Below are 20,904 nucleotides of genomic sequence, written 5' to 3'. Positions count from 1 at the left end.
TAATGAATATAAATTTCCAAAATATAGCTTATGGATTACAAAGTCCCCCCCCCCCTCCAACTTCCCCCCGACCCGCAACCCTCCCCTTTCCCACTCGCTCTCCCCTTCCATTCCCATCAAGATTCATTTTCTATTCTCTTTATATACAGAAAACCAGTTTAGTATATATAAGGATTTCAACAGTTTGCCCTCACATAGCAACACAAAGTGAAAAACTACTGTTGGAGTACTAGTTATAGCATTAAATAACAGTGTACATCACATTAATGACAGAGATCCTGCATGATATTTTTTTAAAAAAGATTGATGACTTTTCTATGTAATTTCCAATTTAACACCAAGTTTTTTTTTTTTTCATTTTCAGTTATCTTTATATACAGAAGATCGATTCAGAATATACTAAGTAAAGATTTCATCAGTTTGCACCCACACATAACCACAAAGTGTAAAAATACTGTTTCAGTACTAGCTATATCATTACTTCACCTTGGACAACCTACTAAGGACAGATCCCACATGAGACATAAGTACACAGTGACTCCTGATGTTGATTTAACAATTTAACACTCTTGTTTATGGCATCAGTAATCTCCCTAGGCTCTAGCCATGAGTTGCCGAGGCTTTGGAAGCCTTTAGGGTTCACCGACTTCGATCCTATTCCGACAGGGTCATAGTCAAAGTGGAAGTTCTCTCTTCCCTTCAGAGAAAGGTACCTTCTACTTTGATGGCCCCATTCTTTCCACTGGGATCACACTCGCTGAGATCCTTCATTTAGGTCTTCTTCTTCTTCATCTTTTTTTTCTTTTTTTTCCCAGAGTGTCTTGGCTTTCCATGCCTAAAATACTCTCATAGGCTCTTCAGCCAGATCCAAAAAGGGCTGATTCTGAGGCCAGAGTGCTATTTAGGACATCTGTCATTCTATGAGTCTGCTGTGTCTCCTGCTTCCCATGTTGGATCCTTCTCTCCCTTTTTTTGATTCTCTCAGTTAGTATTAGCAGACATTAATCTTGTTTGTGTGATCCCTTTGACTCTTAGATCTATCAGTGTGATCAATTGTGAACTGAAATTGATCACCTGGACTGGTGAGATGGCATTGGTACATGCCACCTTGATGGGATTTTATTGGAATCCCCTGGCACGTTTTTAACTCCATCATCTGGGGCAAGTCCGATTGAGTAGGTCCCCAATTGTACATCTCCTCTCTCTCTTTTTCTCATTCTTATATTTAACAGGGATCACTTTTCCATCTATTGATTTTTAAAGCATTTTTATTAAGAAGTCTTTTTCTTTTTTTAAGATTTATTTATTTATTTAGAAGGCAGATTGATCTGAGATGGAGAGATATAGACAGAAATGTTCCACCTCGCCAGATGGCCAAAACTATTTGGCCAGGCCAAACTCAGGAGCCTGTAACTACATCTGTGTCTCCCACATGGGGGCAATAACAGGCAAAAAACTAGGGAATTTGACTGGAAGTACAGCAGCAGGGACTCAGTGGGCACTCCAATATGGCAGGCTGCATTGTAGGCAGTGGCTAAACTTGTTGTATCAACCACAATGCTGGTCTCCAAAATAGTTTTAAAAGTGGGCAGTTAGCCTAGTGGTTAAGAAAACCCAGTCCCATGCAAAGTGCCTGGGTTCTAGTGTCAACTCTGGTTCTTAATTACAGCTTGTAGCCAATGTTAATTTTAGGAGGCAGAAGGTAATGGTACAGGTGTTTTAGTTCCTTCCATCAAATGAGACCTAAATCATGTTTCTGGCCCTGTGGTTATGTGCAAAGTTAAAGAAGGTAGGAACACTATTTGTCTTTCTGTATCTGTTTCTCTTCTTTCTTTCTCTGTTACTGTCACTTAATTTTTAGACTAAGTAATCAAGTTACTTTTGCTTCACATTTCTCCAAAATATGACTCATTTTACATTGATATGAAAAGCCACTCAATTTTATTAAGTAACACCCAGTAGGTGCCTAGTTTATAGGGAAAATACCACAGGAGTTAAGATGAAAAATCTTGAAATATGATACAGTCCAAACATTCTTCTTCTGATCTTGGCACAAAGCTGTTCTACATATTTATTATCATTCAGTCTCGGCTGTCAGGCAACTTTAAGAAAAAACAAAATATACTTTAAATAAAGCATAAAATTGGTTTGAGATAAAATTGTAAATAATTCCTTCTTACCTGCTGATATTGAGATCCAGATGCATGGAGATACAAAGAGGTATCTTCTGGTGGAGATGTTTCATGCTCATCTGGGGCATCTTGGTCATCTGGCTCCTAATTTTAAAGATTTGCAGATAAAAAATTTGGCTATAACAATCCTTAGAGCTTTTGCTGGGCTTGATGTATTTTAGTTATTAATCATTTCTATTATTTATGAGTTATATTTTAGTAAAAGTAAAAAAGGAAAAAGATATCTGTGATTATCTAAAAAGGTAAAGGCACACTTTTCTTAAGCAGAAAAAAATAATTTGGCCATAAAAGTAACTCCAGATTTATTTTTAACCTCTTTTAGGATAAATTAAAAAAATTCACAATGCTGACTTCAACATCTTTCATTTACTACAGATGAAATAATTCAGAGAAAAAAAATCTATTTTTTCAGATACATGCTTTTTAGGCAATTTGTTTCCAAAAGTAAACTCTATTAAAAAATAAGTATCTTGCTAATTGATGAAATAACAAAACTGCAACACACACTATTTAATAAATATTGGCCTACAACATAAGAATTTACTTTTATCTCTACCATTTCTATCTGCTGCCAATTGTAACTTTAAATTCTTTTTTACCTCCTCTGGACAGAGTTCACAAGCTTTTGCAAGTGTCATCCTAGCACTATGTGATCTTTCTAAAAAATAACCATTTGATGTTTCATTGCTTTGTACTGGAGGAGACCAATTATGGTATGTGTACTGTGGATTCCCAGGATAGGGTCTTCTTTCCAGTTCATCTCCAAGCCATTCCACAGCCCAGGTCCACTTTCTCTTAAGATCTCCATTACCCTTGAAAATATAATAAAATTATATATGTAAAGAACTTCAGAATAATTTTCAATGTCAATTAGAATGTCAACTTTAAATTTTTATCATTTTTCCTTAAAGTAGTCCTAAATTCAGATTTAGAATTGTGTAAAACTGTCAAGGAAGAAAACATTCTTACCTGTAAAATCTGGTAAGCAATAGTACAATTGTTAAATAAAGCTACCATGCATTTTATACATTGATATGCTCTTTTTTGATAGTGATTCTTAGAGCGCTGGATTGTGTCAAACAGTCCATCTCGATCATCTGGTATTCCTTTAAGTGCATTATGAATTCTAACAAATAACCAGATATAAAAAATTTTGTTAAAGTACAGTATTAGCTAACACTTGAGAGCTTCTACATGCCATCTGATATGTTTATATGCAAATTAATTTCAGAGATAATTTCCTTTAGTAGGTAGTGTCAGCAAATCCATTTGATAGATGAGACAAAGTACACAGAGGTTAAATAGTCTACCAATATTACAGAGATAAAGTTGGGGAGCTGCCTAGCAAAGTGACTCAAAGTGTCTAGGTTTCTAACAAGTTACCAATACAAAATACTTTTATTATACTAAATGTAAGTGCCTTACAAAAAGTGAATTAAAGACAATGATGTTGCATTATTTTTATTGGAATTAACTACAAGATTTTTTAGTTTAGTTAATTTGCTTCTAATGAGCTCATTTTGGTAAGATTTTATTTTACTTTTATTTAAAATTGTAAATTTAGGATCCAGGAACTACAAAAAAGTGATATAATTTGGCAGTACAAAATTTGAATTCTAAAAGCAAGAATACATACATGACACGCAGAACAACTTTGGCCATGACTGACAAAATATTCTATATAGCCAATTGCATTTTTTCTTATGGAATATCATTAGTATCCAATTTAAAGAAAGTGGTTTTTGGTATTCCCCATAGACATAAAAATTATTTGGAAAATATAATTTAAAAAGGTCCATTCATTTCTGACAAAAATCATACCTGTAAGATTTTTGCTTCTTACAATATTGACAGTATATATTTTATTATTTAGTTTCATTTATAATGAAAAGATTTTCAATACTTTTCCCGTATCACCACTAGTATTAATTGCTTCCAACATACAATTTTGGTCAACATATGTTTCCCTGTCTTTTATGTTGCCTAGAATAGTTAGTAGTATCATAAAGTGCTTGTTTGCCTATCTACTAAACACTATTTATTAAATAATATTCATTACATAGAATATTTCAAGCTTTGGCTTAAAATGACAGTGTTTTACTAATTTTGTACAGCAAGTCCGATATTGTCTACATTAATCCAATATTTACCCCTGTGTTATTATTTCCTGAAGATGAAACAATAGCACAGGGCATGATTAATTTATTGAAATATTGAAAGTCACAAACTATATAATATATGCCTACAAAGAGTTTTTAAAAACATGATTCCAGGCCGGCGCCATGGCTCACTAGGCTAATCCTCCGCCTTGCGGCGCCGGCACACCGGGTTCTAGTCCCGGTCGGGGCACCGATCCTGTCCCGGTTGCCCCTCTTCCAGGCCAGCTCTTTGCTGTGGCCAGGGAGTGCAGTGGAGGATGGCCCAAGTGCTTGGGCCCTGCACCCCATGGGAGACCAGGAGAAGCACCTGGCTCCTGCCATCGGATCAGCGTGGTGCGCTGGCCGCGGCAGCCATTGGAGGGTGAACCAACGGCAAAAGGAAGACCTTTCTCTCTGTCTCTCTCTCACTGTCCACTCTGCCTGTCAAAAAAAAAAAAAAAAAAAAGATTCCATTAAAGTATGCTATTTAAAAAATTAGCAAATTTCAAAATACCAACTGAATTGTACACTGAATAAATGACTACAGGTTTTGTTTCATAGCATTTGGCGTTTATTTAAATGGTTTATTAATTTTTTGAATGTGTTAGAGAGAGAGAGGATATTTATATATATGACAGAAAGAGAGACAGAGAAATCGATCTTTCATCTGCTGTTTCACTTCCCAGATGGCTGCAATAGCCAGGTATGAGTCACGCTGAAGCCAGGAGCCAGGAGCTTCACTCTGCTCTCCCACATGGGTGGCAGGGACCCAGACTTGGGTCACATTCTGCTGGTTTCTCAGTTGGGATTGGAACTGGTGCCCATATGTGATGCTGGCATCTCTGGCAGTGGCTTAGTTCATTATGCTACAACGCTGCCTCTTATACATCATTTTCAAACTGATTTTTATTGCAGACTACATAGGCCTGTGAGTAGGATAACCTCAATACTAAAACTATTACTCTGATTTCTCATATAAGAACAGTTGGCTAGGGATTACTTATAAATAAAAAACATATCTAGTGTAATTAACTGTAAAACAAACATACTTGAAATAATAAAAGGGGTTAAATAGCTACCAAAAGTCTATGTATACTGGCTGGCGCCATGGCTCACTAGGCTAATCCTCTGCCTGTGGTGCTGGCACCCCAGGTTCTAGTCCCAATTGGGGCACCTGATTCTGTTCCGGTTGCTCCTCTTGCAGTCCAGCTCACTGCTGTGGCCCAGAAAGGCAGTGGAGGATGGCCCAAGTGCTTGGGCCCTGCACCCGCGTGGGAGAAACAGGGGGAAGCACCTGGCTCCCGGCCTCAGATTGGCGCAGTGCGCCGGCCATTTGGGAGGTGAACCAACGGAAGGAAGACCTTGCTCTCTGTCTCTCTATAACTGTCTAATTCTGCCTATCCAAAAAATAAATAAATAAATAAATAAATAAATAAAAAAAAAGTCTACATTTCTTTAAAGAATAAAATAAAAAATTCAAAGGATGGGAAAACTAGTACTAAGTATGAATCTGGGGCACTGATAAAAAAGAAATACAAATAAAATAAAGTTACAAAATCGTGATTTCATGTAATTTTATGTTGCCTTTTAAAATACATAGAAGATTAAAAAGAGCTCAAAAAGGTGATAGTATTTTTTGGCTACTAAGAGTTAATTTTAAGAACTTGAGAAATTGTAATTATGCTAGTAGCAAAGAATATTCACCTGTGAGTCTGCCAGGAATCCTCAATCAGTAACATTTCCAAAAGTAGACCCAAATATGGCTGAAGTTCATAGGTGTATGAATATGAAACCTAAAAGTAGGTAAAACAGTAAATTACTTACTTAAAGGAATAATGAAACAAATATAGATATACGAATGTTTATTTTTCTTTAACCTGCCACAGAAGTTCACTGAGGACAGTAGATGAGAACTGAGGATTCTCCCAGCAGCAAAAACGAAGTAATTTGATGGTCTCCTCAGAGTTACTATAGTCTTCAATAATTTTCTTCACATAAGTTGTTCTCACAAATAGAATGTCTGCCACATTCTGCTGAATTGGCATTATAGGTTGTGATAAGTTAGGGTCACCAAAGGGATTAGGAAGCGGGGGATTACCTAGAACAGATTTGTCATTAATGAAATGTCAATAATAGATTTACTTTTCTTACATCAAAAAATAAATTCTCATTTTAAATTACATTGGATTTCCACGTGCAGAAAGCTTGAAGCAAGACCCATACCTATGACCTTACAAAAAATTCACTCAACATGGATTAAAGACTTAAATCTACGACCTGAAACCATCAAATTATTAGAGAGCACTGGAGAAACCCTGCAAGATATAGGTACCGGCAAAGACTTCTTGGAAAATACTCCAGCAGCACAGGCAGTCAAAACCAAAATTAACATTTGGATTGCATCAAATTGAGAAGTTTCTGTACGTCAAAAGAAACAGTCAGGAAAGTGAAGAGGCAACCAACAGAATGGGAAAAAATATTTGCAAACTATACTACAGATAAAGGGTTAATAACCAGAATCCACAAAGAAATCAAGAAAATCCACAACAACAAAACAAACAAACCACTGAAGAGATGGGCCAAGGACCTCAATAGACATTTTTCGAAAGAGGAAATCCAAATGGCCAACAGACACATGAAAAAATGTTCACGATCACTAGCAATCAGGGAAATGCAAATCAAAACCACAATGAGGTTCCATCTCATCCCGGTGAGAATGGCTCACATTCAGAAATCTACCAACAATAGATGCTGGAGAGGATGTGGGGAAAAAGGGACACTAACCCACTGTTGGTGGGAATGCAAACTGGTTAAGCCACTATGGAAGTCTGTCTGGAGATTCCTCAGAAACCTGAACATAACCCTACCGTACAACCCAGCCATCCCACTCCTTGGAATTTACCCAAAGGAAACTAATTTGGCTAATAAAAAAGCCATCTGCACATTAATGTTTATTGCAGCTCAATTCACAACAGCTAAGACCTGGAACCAACCCAAATGCCCATCAACTGTAGACTGGATAAAGAAATTATGGGACATGTACTCCATAGAATACTATACAGCAGTAAGAAACAACGAAACCCGGTCATTTGCAACAAGATGGAGGAATCTGGAAAACATCATGCTGAGTGAATTAAGCCAGTCCCAAAGAGACAAATATCATTTGTTTTCCCTGATCGGTGACAACTGAGCACCAAAGGGGAAACCTGTTAAGTGAAATGGACACTATAAGAAACAATGACCTGATCAGCTCTTGTCCTGACTCTTGATGTACAATGTAATACTTTATCCTTTTTAGTATTTGTTGTTGTTGTTGTTGTTCTAGTACTAGTGGTTGAACTCTGTAATTATCACACAATTATTCTTAGGTGTTTAAATTTTAACTGAAAAGTGATCCCTGTTAAATTTCAGAGTGGAAAAAGAGAGGGAGGAGATGTACAATTTAGAACATGCTGAATTGGACTTGCCCCAAATGTTGGAGTTAGAAATGTCCCAGGGGATTCCAACACAATCCCCCAAGGTGGCATCCTCCAATGCCATCGCACTAGTCCAAGTGATCAATTTCAGCTCACAATTGATGGCTCTGATAGGTCTAAGAGTCAAAGGGATCACACAAACAAGACAAGTGTCTGCTAATACTAACTGATAGAATCACAAAGGGAGAGAAAGATCCAACATGGGAAGCGGGATACACAGCAGACTCATAGAATGGCAGATGTCCTAAACAACACTCTGGCCTCAGAATCAGCCCTCAAGGCAATCGGATCTGGCTGAAGAGCCCATGAGAGTATAGTAGGCATGGAAAGCCAAGATATCATGGAAAAAAAAAAAAAAAAAAAAAGACCTAAATGAAAGATCTCTGTGAGTGAGAACCCAGTGGAAAGAATGGGGCCATCAAAGAAGGAGGTACCTTTCTCTGAAGGGAGGAGAGAACTTCCACTTTGACTATGACCCTATCAGAATAAGATCAAAGTCAGCGATCCCTAAAGGCTTCCATAGCCCTGGCAACTCATGACTAGAGCCTAGGGAGATTACTGACGCCATGAACAGGAGTGTCAAATTGTTAAGTCAGCAACAGGAGTCACTGTGTACTTACACCCTATGTGGGACCTGTCCTTAACGTGTTGTCTAATGTGAAGTGATGCTATAACTAGTACTGAAACAGTATTTTTACACTTTGTGTTTCTATGTGGGTACAAACTGATGAGGTCTTCACTAATTATATACTGAATCGATCTACTGTATATAAAGATAACTGGAAATGAAAAAAAAACAACCTGGTGTTAAATTGGAAATGGCATAGAAAATTAATTAATTTTTTAAAAAACTATTATGTAGGATCTCTGTCTTTAATGTGCTGTACATTGTTATTTAATGCTGTAATTAGTACTCCAATGGTAGTTTTTTCACTTTATGTTGCTATATGGGCAAACTGTTGAAATCTTTACCTAATATGTACTAAACTGATCTTCTGTATATAAAGAGAATTGAAAATGAATCTTTATGTGAATGGAAGGGGAAAGGGAGCGGGAAAGGGGAGGGTTGTGGGTGGGAGGGAAATTATGGGAGGGGGGAAGCCATTGTAATGAATTTATATTCATTAAATAAAAGTTAAAAAAAAAGAAAATAAATTACATTTCTTTGGTACAATAAAAAATTTACTAAATGGTTAGAGATTCAAGGATGATAAAATACAAAAATAAATGCAGAAACTGAAGAATTGAAGACAACATTTAAAATTCTTAAAGAAAGCATTTTCTAAATAAGGTAAAATATTTCAGAAGCATAGGCCCTCTGATTCTTTCTTCATTTTTATAAATGTTCAAAATTACTTCAAAATTATCACATAGACCTACTATTATTGAAAAACTACTGTAAAGAAGGTAACATTCTACTTTACCATTGACTGAAGATTGCATTCTTGATGAGACATTGCAACAGCGGATCAACTGTGACACCACTGAATATAATTTGCCTAATTCAGCATACTGATACTTGATTGGAGGACCTGGTCCTTCATCTAAAGACACAAGCATAAAAGTAGCAGGTACACTCAACTTCAAAAGCTGTGTCTTTTCTGCCATGCCTAAAAAAAAGAGAGGGAATAGTAACAATAAGAATAAAGTGTAAGAAAGGATGAATAGTGCTGTAATAACAAAAAACTAATTAGAACAGAGAATTAATCTTTTAATTACAAATGCATCTCCCTTGATAAGAACAGTTAAACAAGAAGAATGAAGATAGAATGAAGGCAGAACAGTTTATTACTAATTTAGTTAAATAAGATTAAGAACTGCAACTCGGAAATAATAATTTGTGCCTCTGGCATAATATTTTATTATTCTTTTAAAAGATTTTATTTATTTATTCAGAAGTGAGAGAGTTACACAGAGAGAAGAGAGGTAGAGAGAGAGAGAGAGAGAAAGAGAGGTCTTCTAGGTCTCCCACATGGGTGCAGGGTTCCAAGGACTTGGGGCATCTTCTACTTCTTTCCCAGGCCAAAGCAGAGAGCTGGATCAGAAGAGGAGCAGCTGGGACTAGAACTAGCACCCATATGGGATGCCAGAGCTTCAGGCCAGGGTGTTAACCCACTGCACTATAGCAGTGGCCCGTGGCTTAATATTTTACATGTGCCCCTAAGGGAAATGTACACTCTCTTATGACTCAGGAAAGTCTCATTATAATTCAGCAAGACAGAAGCTAAATTCAAGATTAATAAAAACTATTTTAAAAATTTCTAATTTTTTTACTTTATGTAGATAAAACTTTTGGAAGACAAAAATTTATTTTTGTTATTTGTGTTTTTCTCATTTTTCCACCTCTATGCCTTTTTCAATTTTCTTAGATACTTTAGTATGTCCCCTCCTTGGAAGTTTTTTCTCTTGGATTCCCTTTTCATTTTTTGAAATTTTTTTCTGGCTTCACCTTTGACTTATGGGTTCTCCTATCTATCTCTTTAAAGTATTTTACTAGTTCCCACTCTAGGATTTCTCTTTAAGCGTCCTGGTTTTTTTCTGATGAAATCTATGGTAAAGAATATATTCATTTAGATGATTCAAAGTCCAAGACATAAGCATCTCACTAATATTGAATTCTTATGCTGTTAAAATATAATATGCCCAGATAGTGCTTTTTTTTTTTTCTTTAAATTTATTTTTTTGAAAGGTAGCGTTACAGAGAGAGGAACAGAGAAAAAGTGTGAGAGATCTTCCATCTGTTGGCTAATTCCCAAATGGCCACATGAGCTGGGGCTAGACCAGGCCAAAGTCATTAGCTGGGAGCTCTTTCAGGTCTCCAACATGGGTGCAGGAGCCCAAGCTACTCAGGCCACTAGCAGGGGGCTGGATCAGAAGTGGATCATCCGGTACCTGAACCAGGGCCATTGTCTTAATCTGCTACACCACAACATAATTCCAACAGTGCTCTTGCTAGGTTTCTTCTCTCAATAAGTGACACAATTACTGTCGATTCATCAAGCATTGTTTAAACAAAAATTATTTACAACTGATTAAAAAAAATTGAGGACCGCAATTATTTGGGATCCTTTACAAAATATGGCCTAGACATCAGTATTTTTCAAAAAGCACCACTAAAGAGATAGAAACCTGAATCAATATTCAACTTGAAAGACTATCAGAGAAACAAAGGTAAGAGTTTAAATTAAATTACAGTTCAAGATGGGCAGTACCACTAAAAAGTTAAAACAAAATTTTATTCAGCATAGGGTTAATATTATGTGTATAAAGTTAAGTGAAATAATCTTAGTGAAAAATAAGAATGGAAATAGGAGAGGGAGAAAGAAGATGGTTGGAGTGTGGAAGGGAGGACAGGTAAGGTGGGAAGTATCACTGTGTTCCTAAAGTTGTAATTATGAAATGCATGAAGTACTCATAACTTAAATAAAAGGTTTCTGGGAAAAAAAAGTGAAGAAAAGAAAAAGGAAAAAAACCCAAAATTTTCAGTAACTTTTCAGGACATGAAAATGAAATATTGTTTCTATTTGTGTGTCTCATCACTTGATTAAATTGGTTACATTTGATTTATAATTATGAAAAATAATTATGTTAATTCCTTACCTAAATTGGCATACATTACAAACAAATTGAAATACTGCTGCAAATGACGTCCATTTTCTGAAACTTCCCTTCTCAAAAGATTTAGCACTGCTCTTAGTAAATGGTCACTCAAACTCAAGTTATCACATGTCTGTGAAAATAAATATTGGTTATACTGCCAGCAGTAACATGTAGAAGCAGCATAATTCTATTTACATAAAAAACAGCCTTGGGTCATGTCCGTCAACATGGCAAAATTTTTAAGAAAGAAATGATTAAATATAGTGTTCTTTATGAAAGAGACTAAAGAACTGTGGCAAACTTCATTGTAAAATCTTTAAACTATTGCAATTAAAAACCTAGCAATTAGCTTGTCATGAGATCAATTTATTTAACAAAGGCTTGAGGTTAGCCATTATAAAATTAAATCAAGCATAGAATAATCTGAAGATTTACTACGTTCTGAATATATTAGGCACATTGAAACTCTTAACGGACCAGAGATTTCCCTCATTTATCAATGCACACCAAAATTACTATTTTCAAATAATTTTGACAATGCAAGCATAATAGAAAATATTAAATTACACATAACTAAATTAAAATACACATACTTATATGGCGTTTTAATTGCAAAGAGGCACTGGTTAGCTGATGTGAACTTGCAGAATATAATTTATTACAAATACTTAGTTATTAAAGACAAACTACACAATTACCTGACTTCCACGTCCTGGAGATGCAAAAGGTGAAGGACAAGACCCATCTTGCAAGGAAAAATGTGCAATAAATACTATAAGCTTTGCAAATGCACCCCTCACTTCTGCACTAGGGCACTCCAGAAGGTATTCAGAGAAACGATTTGACACATTAAAAAGTACATTATGTGCAAACCAAAAGCGTACATTCTTGCTGTGACGGAGAAGAATACACAGGGCATCATACCTACAATAGAAACAGCTATATCAATTTTTATTACTGTACTTGTTTTGATTGCTTTCGGGAAGAGAAAGGTTTCTATGAAATAAAAAAAGATATTCACTATAATTAACAGTTATGAGTGGTTCTAGCAGAAGTGTCTGAATGAACAATTAAGGCTTGTTTTTATTCCCAGTCATAAAATGCATGAAATGACAAGGTATATAGGCATCTGAAAGCCCTTTACCAAATTTTCTGGTACAGTAAATCTCCTTATGTGAATAAGGAGTTGTTAAACCAAGATATTAAAATGTCATCTGGGGCTGGCTTTGTGGTATAGCAGGTAAAGACACTGCCTTGAAAGCTGTCATTCTATACAGAAGCTGGTTCATGTTCTATCAGCTCCAGTTCTATCTAGCTCCTTACTGATGGCCTGGAAAAAGTGGTTAGAGGATGGCCTAAATGGTTGGGCCTCTGCCACCCACACCAAACATCTGAAAGAAGCTCCTGGCTTCTGGCTCTGGCCAGGCCCAGCTCCAGTTGTTGTGGCCATCTGGGGTATGAGCCAGTAGATGGAAATCTCTCTAACCCTATCTCTTTGAAACTCTGATTTTAAAATAAATAAATGTTTTTAAAAAAAGTCATCTGAATTCACTGAATAGTAACTTATTTTAAAACTTTTTATCTATAAATTATGTGAGAATTTCATCTACAAAAGATAAAGCCTAATACTTTCAAAATTAAATAAACTAGATATGACCCTGAATTTTTAATAGAAGTTGGTCACATTTAGATTAAGTAATTTAATTTTAGTAAGATCTTTCTCACCAATACTAGTGATATATCCATCACAAATTTGAAATTTTAAAATATTCTTAAGGTTATAAAAATAACAAACCTATATAATAAAAAATCAAACCAACTATAAATATAACATAAATGCAACCCAAAGACATGTACCAGTCACTGGCAGGGCCACGGACAATTTTCTTTGTGTGAAATCCAGTAGTAAATAGGAATCTAGCAGCAAGTTGAATACTAATCATAGTGATTTCTTCCGCTTCGGGCAATAAGTGATCTCGTCCTTAAAACAAGAAATACAGACACATTTTTATTTTCAAAACCTATATAAAAAATATCTGACAGTGTGGTGGTATAGCAGATACAGCTGAGGCTTGTAATACTAGAAGATCACACTGCCAGGTTCAGTCTTGGCTGCTCAGCTTCTGAATCAGCTTCCTGCTAATGTGCCTGGGAACACACTGGAAGATGAGACAAATGTTTGGGTCCCTGCCACTGATACGAGGAGTCTAGGATGGAGTTTTAAGCTTTGGAATGGCTGTGGTGACCATCTATGGAATGATTTCTGCCATTCTACCTTCTAAATGAATAAATAAACAAAAATCTTTACTTAGGTAAGCAATGCTTAGTGAATATTAGCATCTCGCTAAGCCAAGTTTCAAACTAATATCTGAGTTGAAAAAACTGTTATCATAAATCAAAGATCTGTCTTTCCAAATGCTAAGGGCCACTGTTCAAAATGGATGTCTTAAGTTTTCTACTTTAAAACAACTAAACCTGACCAGCGCTGCGGCTCAATTGGCTAATCCTCCACCTTGCGGTGCCGACACACCAGGTTCTAGTCCCGGTCGGGGCGCTGGATTCTGTCTGGTTGCCCCTCTTCCAGGCCAGCTCTCTGCTGTGGCCAGGGAGTGCAGTGGAGGATGGCCCAAGTGCTTGGGCCCTGCACCCCATGGGAGAACAGGAGAAGCACCTGGCTCCTGGCTTCGGATCAGCGCGGTGTGCCGGCCGCAGCGCACTGGCCGTGGCGGCCATTGGAGTGTGAACCAACGGCAAAGGAAGACCTTTCTCTCTTTCTCTCTCTCTCTCACTGTCCACTCTGCCTGTCAAAAAATTAAAAAAATAAAAAATAAAAAAAAAATTTAAAACAACTAAACCAGGAGCAGGTGATTAGTCCAGCAATTAAGATGCTCGTGGAATGCCTGGGCTTGATTTCTCACTCCATCTTCCTACCAATATAGACCCTGGAAGTCAGTGGTAATAGCTCAAATGTCAAGGTCTCTGCCAATTTTTTAGACCTGGACTGTGATCCTGGCCCCTGCCTGTCTCCAAGACTGGTCACAAGCAGCATTCAGGGAGTAGAACAGTGCATGGGAACTCTGTTTCTTGCCTTCTGCATATTTCTGTCCTTCAGATATAACGACATAGATAAACAGACAAATAAATAATGACACAAAATGGTGACACACTTAGGGGCCGGCGCCGTGGTGCAGTGGGTTAACGCCCTGGCCTGCGGTGCCAGCATCCCACATGGGCGCCGGTTCCAGACCCGGCTGCTCCACTTCCCATCCAGCTCTCTGCCTGTGACCTGGGAAAGCAGTGGATGATGGCCCAAGTCCTTGGACCCCTGTACCTACGTGGGAGACCTGGAAGAAGCTCCTGGCTTCGGATTGGTGCAGCTCTGGCTGTTGCGACCAGTTGGGGAGTGAGCCAGCGGATGGAAGACTCCTCTCTCTCTCTCCCTCTCCCTCTCTCTAACTCTGACTTTCAAATAAATACATCTTTATAAAAAAAAAATGGTGACACAATAAAGAAATTATATCTATTAATTTTATGACAAAAAAATCAAGAAAACTGTAGAAAAAGATGAAATGTTTTCATACCTTGACAGAAACTCTACAAGTGAAGTAAGAATACTTTATCAATAAAAAGTTAGTTTCCAGAAACTTACCTGGAGCAGGAGTTAAGTAAACACTATTACACGTAAGCAGTTTTTTCACAAACTGAAAATATTCTAAACTGTATTGCATTCGATTATGCATGAACTGCACATTTTGTTTCCGTACACTTCTCTCAATAGCTGGAGACATAATAATCTGATAGGGTCTTCTGAGAGATAGCTGTGATATATATCTTTTCATCTTAGTATCTTCATCTACTGTGTCCATTCTTTCATAAAAAAGTATATAAGCATTCCACCATCTTTTCTGTCGCCTGTATGACATGCGCTTCATCATATGATCAAATACTTCGCCCATGTACTCTCCACCAAAACACTGATTTTTCATTTCTTCATCATCATCCATTTTGCATTCTGTTACATCTCCATCATCAAATTTATACCAGTGTTCTCTCTGTGCATCTTTATTGTTTCTCTGAATGATATAAGAATAATAATGTCCACCACTTGCTTGACCACTGTGTACCAGCACACCCACAAGTCTGTATTTTGTGTCTGGTGCTATCTCACTTTCATACTGCTCATTTTGTTTAATTAACTGATTTTCTGGGCTTATATTATCTCCTTCCAGTTTTGCAACACCTGCAACTGTGTAAGGTTCCATGTCCAGTTCTCGTGGAAATTCAAAATAATCATTGAATTTGATTGCACATTCTCTTTCCCAGTCATAGTCAAATCGTTTCAATTGGATAGCAAGAACGGCAGGTAGTTTTTTAATTAGCAAGCGCTTTACTGTGTCAACCTACAATAAATAAAATACAAATAAATGCATGTTATCTTACAACCCAAACACAATAAAAATATAATGTGAAGTTTATAACCAACTGAGACTTAGTTGCAGATTAACAAATGATAACACAATTTTAGTAATTCTATTATAACTGATTTCTTTTTTTTTTAATTTAATTTACTTGAAAGGCAGAGTTACAGAGAAGACACAGACAGAGAAAAATCTTCCATCTGGTTCACTCCCCATATGGCACAACGACTGGGGCTGGGCCAGGCCGAATCCAGGAGCCAGAGATTTCTTCTGGGTCTTCCGCTTGGATTCAGAAGCTCAAGTACCTGGGCTTTCTCCGGTGCAGTAGTAGGGAGCTGAATTGGAAGTAGCAGAGCTGGGATTTGAAATGGCACCAATTATGGCTGTGGCTTTAATTTGCTGTGCAGAGGACAGGATTCTGTAACCTACTTAAACAATATTTACCGACATTTTAAACAATATTTATAGAATTATGTAAATATCCTCTCATTCTTCCAAGTTCCAAAATCAAATTTACATGTAAGCAATAGCACTGTTGAACACCTAGCTCCATTTGACCAGATATCTCACTGTTATTTTCCTTTGATGTTTATTTTTTCTTTAAATTTATTTGTATGAAAGGCACTTACAGAGAGGAGAAAGACACACACATATACAGAGAGACAGAAAACGAGGTGGGGGTAGGGGAGGAAAACAGTTATCTTTCACCAGTTGGTTCATGCCCGAGCACCTGGGGGCTGGCCCAGAGTCAGAAGCCAAAAATTCCATTTAGGACTTCCACTCAGATTCAGGGGCCTAAGGAGCTTGATCATCTTTCATTGCTTTCCCAGGTGCTTTAGCAGGGAGATGGATCCAAAGTGGAACAGCCATGACTTGAACAGGCATGCTAATAGGAAGCTGGAATCACAGCCGGCTGCTTAACTCACTATGACATAGTGCTAGCCCCTTGATACTTTTATGCAACTGAGTTTTCTATGAGTAAACTGAAGAAGTATTTTAAGTAATTTAATAAAGCAGCTAATATTTATGTCACTTAGATATCAATTATAGTGTGCTGTAATCTACATTAACAGATTTAATCCTCTTCTGAAAAAATGTCCTACCTACTGCATTACTTTTAAAGAAGCGAATTAAGAATGTCAGAAAGAGAAGAAATTGTTTAAAGTCTCAGAGGCTGTAGGTAAGTTACTATAGCTTTATAAATTATAATCTAGTAAGAGTTTAGGTTAAAATAACAAGATCAGGCCAGCACCGTGGCACAACAGGCGATTCATCCACCTGCATCGCCAACCCAGTCGCTCCTCTTCTTGTCCACCTCTCTGCTGTGGCCGTGGAGTGCAGTGGAGGATGGCCCAAGTCCTTGGGCCCTGCACCCACATGGGAGACCAGGAGAAGCACCGGGCTCCTGGCTTCAGATCAGCGCGGTGTGACGGCCGCAGTGCGCCAGCCACAGCGGCCACTGAGGGGTGAACCAACAGAAAAGGAAGACCTTTCTCTCTGTCTCTCTCTCTCCCTGTCCACTCTGCCTGTCAAAAAAACCAAAAACCAAAAACCAACAAGAGCAATTTGGAAGGTAAGGGACGGAGAAATACGTATATATTTATATTGTATGGTAACTTCAATGACATGTTATTTTTTCATCCCATGAACTAAAAATGAGATCTGTTTGTTGAACTGCACGTGTTTGGGAAAGTCTACAACCAAACACAATCAGCAAAGACTTCTTGGACTTTAGGAGTAATAAAGAACTAGAGGGCCAGCGTCATGGCTCACTAGGCTAATCCTCCACCTGCGGCACCAGTACCCCAGGTTCTAGTACCAGTTGAGGCACCAGATTCTGTCCTGGTTGCTCCTCTTCCAGTCCAGCTCTCTGCTGTGGCCCAGGAGTGCAGTGGAGGATGGCCCAAGTGCTTGAGCCCTGCAACCGAATGGGAGACAAGGAGGAAGCACCTGGCTCCTGGCTTCCAATCAGCACAGTGCCAGTGGTAGTGACCATTTGGCGGGTGAACCAACGGAAAAGGAAGACTTTACTCTCTGTCTCTCTCTCTCACTGTCTAACTCTGCCTGTAAAACAAAAAATAAGAACTTGGAAGGAAGAATATTTCCTATCATCAACTTTTCTAGTTTGAGGAGTTAAACAGAAATTTACTTTAGAGTAAAGATAGAAAGCTTTTAAACTGCAGGAAGAATGATTTTCCCAAATTATTTACATGACAAGAACAATCATGAGCAATGTATATTTTTTAATTAGGTGTCATCTTGACTTCCTCTTTGCTATCATTATAACAAAGATGAAATAGACCAGATGGTAATTTTGAGAATAAGCATGAACAACTATGATACTTTCTAATTCTATTTAATGATTATCTTTTTTTTTATTTTATTAATTTTTTTATTTTTTAAAATTTTTTTGACAGGCGGAGTGGACAGAGAGAGAGAGACAGAGAGAAAGGTCTTCCTTTTTGCTGTTGGTTCACCCTCCAATGGCCGCCGCGGTAGGCGCGCTGCGGCCGGCGCACCACGCTGATCCGATGGCAGGAGCCAGGTGCTTCTCCTGGTCTCCCATAGAGTGCAGGGCCCAAGGACTTGGGCCATCCTCCACTGCACTCCCTGGCCACAGCAGAGAGCTGGCCTGGAAGAGGGGCAACCGGGACAGGATCGGTGCCCCGACCAGGACTAAAACCTGGTGTGCCGGCGCCGCAAGGCGGAGGATTAGCCTAGTGAGCCGCGGCGCCGGCCTAATGATTACCTTTTTTTAAAAATTGGTTTACTTGATAAGGCAGAGTTACAGAGAAGGAGAGACAAGGCAAAGAGAGAGTGATATCTTCCATCTGCTGCTTCACTCCTTAAATGGCCAAAATGGGGGCCGGTGCTATGGCGCAGCAGGTTAAAGCTCTGGCCTGCTGTGCCGGCATCCCATATGAGTGCTGATTTGAGAGTCCTTGCTGCTGCACTCTGATTCAGCTCTCTGCTACAAACTGTGAATATAGTAGAGGACAGCCCAAGTCCTTGGGATCCTGCATCAGCATGGGAGACCCAGAAGAGGCTTCTGGCTCCTGGTTTCGGACCAGCTCAGCTCTGGCTGTTGCAGCCATTTGGGGAGTGAACTGGCTGATGGAGGACTTCTCTTCTCTCTGGCTCTACCTCTCTGACTTGGTCTTTCAAATAAATAAAAAATAAATCTTTATAAATAAATAAATAAATAAATAAATGGCTGAAATGGCTAGGCTGAATCCAAGAGACAGGAACTTCTCTAAGTCTCCCACAGAGACAATAAGACCTAAGGACTCGGTCTATCTTCCGCTTTTTCCCCAGACTTGTTAGCAGTGAACTAGATTGGAAGTGGAGCAGCTGGGACTGGAATGCCATATTGCAAGCGGAAGGCTTTTCCACCTTCTCCACAGTGCTGGCCCCCAATTACAACACTTAAAATGCACAGACTGCATACCTTTTTATCACATTTTTCACAACGATATGCATTTGCACCTTCTAATAAATCTCCTTTGATATAATGCTCCAAAGAATCCAAAAGATTTTGATGATTCCTGATATCCACATTCAAAGTTGTGAAAGATTCTTCACATTCATATCTAGAGGAATTATTTAAAAAACAACAGTTGATTCTTAAAGTTTATGTATACTTTTAGTTGTGAACTTGATGAAAAATATATTTTCAGTATTTATTATATCATTAATCCATGAGTCATCAGTGTTTTTAATGAGTAACTATCCTTTTTGATTCTTTATTTTCTGATATTATATCAGATTCTTTATACACATTAATGCCTATCTTCACCTTCACTGGAAACATGCTAGAGAACACCTCATTCCCAGCTTACTCTTAAGTTGGGGAATAAATAATAAGCAAAACTGATTCAGTTTACCACATGAGGTGATGATCTGAAGCTGAGTTTATCTGGCCTCATTGTTTCCCATATTTACCTGTTTAAGTAGTTATTTACATGAAGGTAAAGGTAAAGATTGAGCAAATTCTGAAAAAGGCTATTCTAAACTTTGTTAATCTGAATTTTAAAGTGTTTCCAATTTTCTGATACAGAAGCTTTCTTCATGCACAAATTAAAAGCTCAGCATGATTTTATGCCTCCACTGTTTGCTTTAGAGAACTAAATACTGTGGAAATGAGTTAGCATCTCAAATTATGATTTTTACATAAAGTCTACTTTCAGAGTTTCTGTCATATGCTAAAAAACTAGCAAATGGTAAGCAGGGTGTATTATTTTTAAACCATTAAATGAATTCAAGCAGTACTTGCAGAACAGCTATCATATAAAATAAATTTATAAATGGCCTATTAAGCCAGCTGCTATGTAATCATAAATCAACTCAAAAATAAAACAAAGACATTTTAAAGATTATATATGATTGAAAGATATTCCAAGAAAAACAGTACATTGTAAGAAGTAATGGCCTGTAACAAAAAGCTACGTCATCTGTAAACAGGGATAATTTGACTTCCTCCTTCTTAATTTGTATTCCTTTGATTTATTTTTCTTGCTTAATGGCTCTGGCTAAATTTTCCAGGACTATATTGAATAGCAAAGGTGAGAGTAGGGTCCAGATCTCAGGGATGCTTCTAACTTTTATTCAACAAGATGCTGGCTATGGATTTGTCACAGATTGCCTTGATTGTGTTCAGAAATGTTTCTTTATAAATAATTTGCTTAGGGTTTTCATCATGAAAGGGTGTTGTATTTTATTTCTCTGTGTCTATTGAGACAATCATAGGGTTTTTATTCTTCAGTTTGTTAATGTGGTGTATCACATTGTTATACGAATATTGAACCATCCCTGCATACCAGGAATAAATTAACTTGGTCTGGGTGAAGATCTTCCTGATGTGTTGTTGGATTCAAATAGTCATTATTTTGCTAAGGATTTCTGCATCTATGTTCACTAAGGAAATTGGTCTGTAGTTCTTTTTTTAAATTAATTAACTTATTTATTTTGACAGGCAGAGTGGACAGTGAGAGAGAGAGACAGAGAGTAAGTTCTTCCTTTTCTGTTGGTTCACCCCTCAATGGCTGTTGCAGCTGGCGCACCGCGCTGATCCGAGGCCAGG

The 20,904-nt window shown here is 37.7% G+C and overlaps 1 protein-coding gene across 1 annotated transcript in view; it reads right to left on the bottom strand.

The window, feature by feature from the left end:
• The window catches only part of LOC133754013 (probable ubiquitin carboxyl-terminal hydrolase FAF-X), a gene marked incomplete at its 5' end in the record, with an annotated part of 187,857 nt that overhangs the window by 3,024 nt on the left and 163,929 nt on the right, over positions 1-20,904 (bottom strand). Inside the window, 11 exons of the mRNA XM_062184644.1 lie at positions 2,181-2,276; positions 2,792-3,004; positions 3,162-3,318; positions 6,035-6,123; positions 6,208-6,428; positions 9,231-9,416; positions 11,407-11,536; positions 12,105-12,330; positions 13,264-13,387; positions 15,056-15,806; positions 19,273-19,414. Coding sequence (XP_062040628.1) covers positions 2,181-2,276; positions 2,792-3,004; positions 3,162-3,318; positions 6,035-6,123; positions 6,208-6,428; positions 9,231-9,416; positions 11,407-11,536; positions 12,105-12,330; positions 13,264-13,387; positions 15,056-15,806; positions 19,273-19,414 — 2,335 coding nt within the window. The remainder of the gene's footprint in view (positions 1-2,180; positions 2,277-2,791; positions 3,005-3,161; positions 3,319-6,034; positions 6,124-6,207; positions 6,429-9,230; positions 9,417-11,406; positions 11,537-12,104; positions 12,331-13,263; positions 13,388-15,055; positions 15,807-19,272; positions 19,415-20,904) is intronic.

This window comes from Lepus europaeus, chromosome Y (assembly GCF_033115175.1).
Source record: "Lepus europaeus isolate LE1 chromosome Y, mLepTim1.pri, whole genome shotgun sequence".
Lineage (NCBI taxonomy): Eukaryota > Metazoa > Chordata > Mammalia > Lagomorpha > Leporidae > Lepus > Lepus europaeus.
The sequence above is the reverse complement of the archived record's forward strand: the minus strand, read 5'-3'. Positions and strand labels throughout refer to the sequence as shown.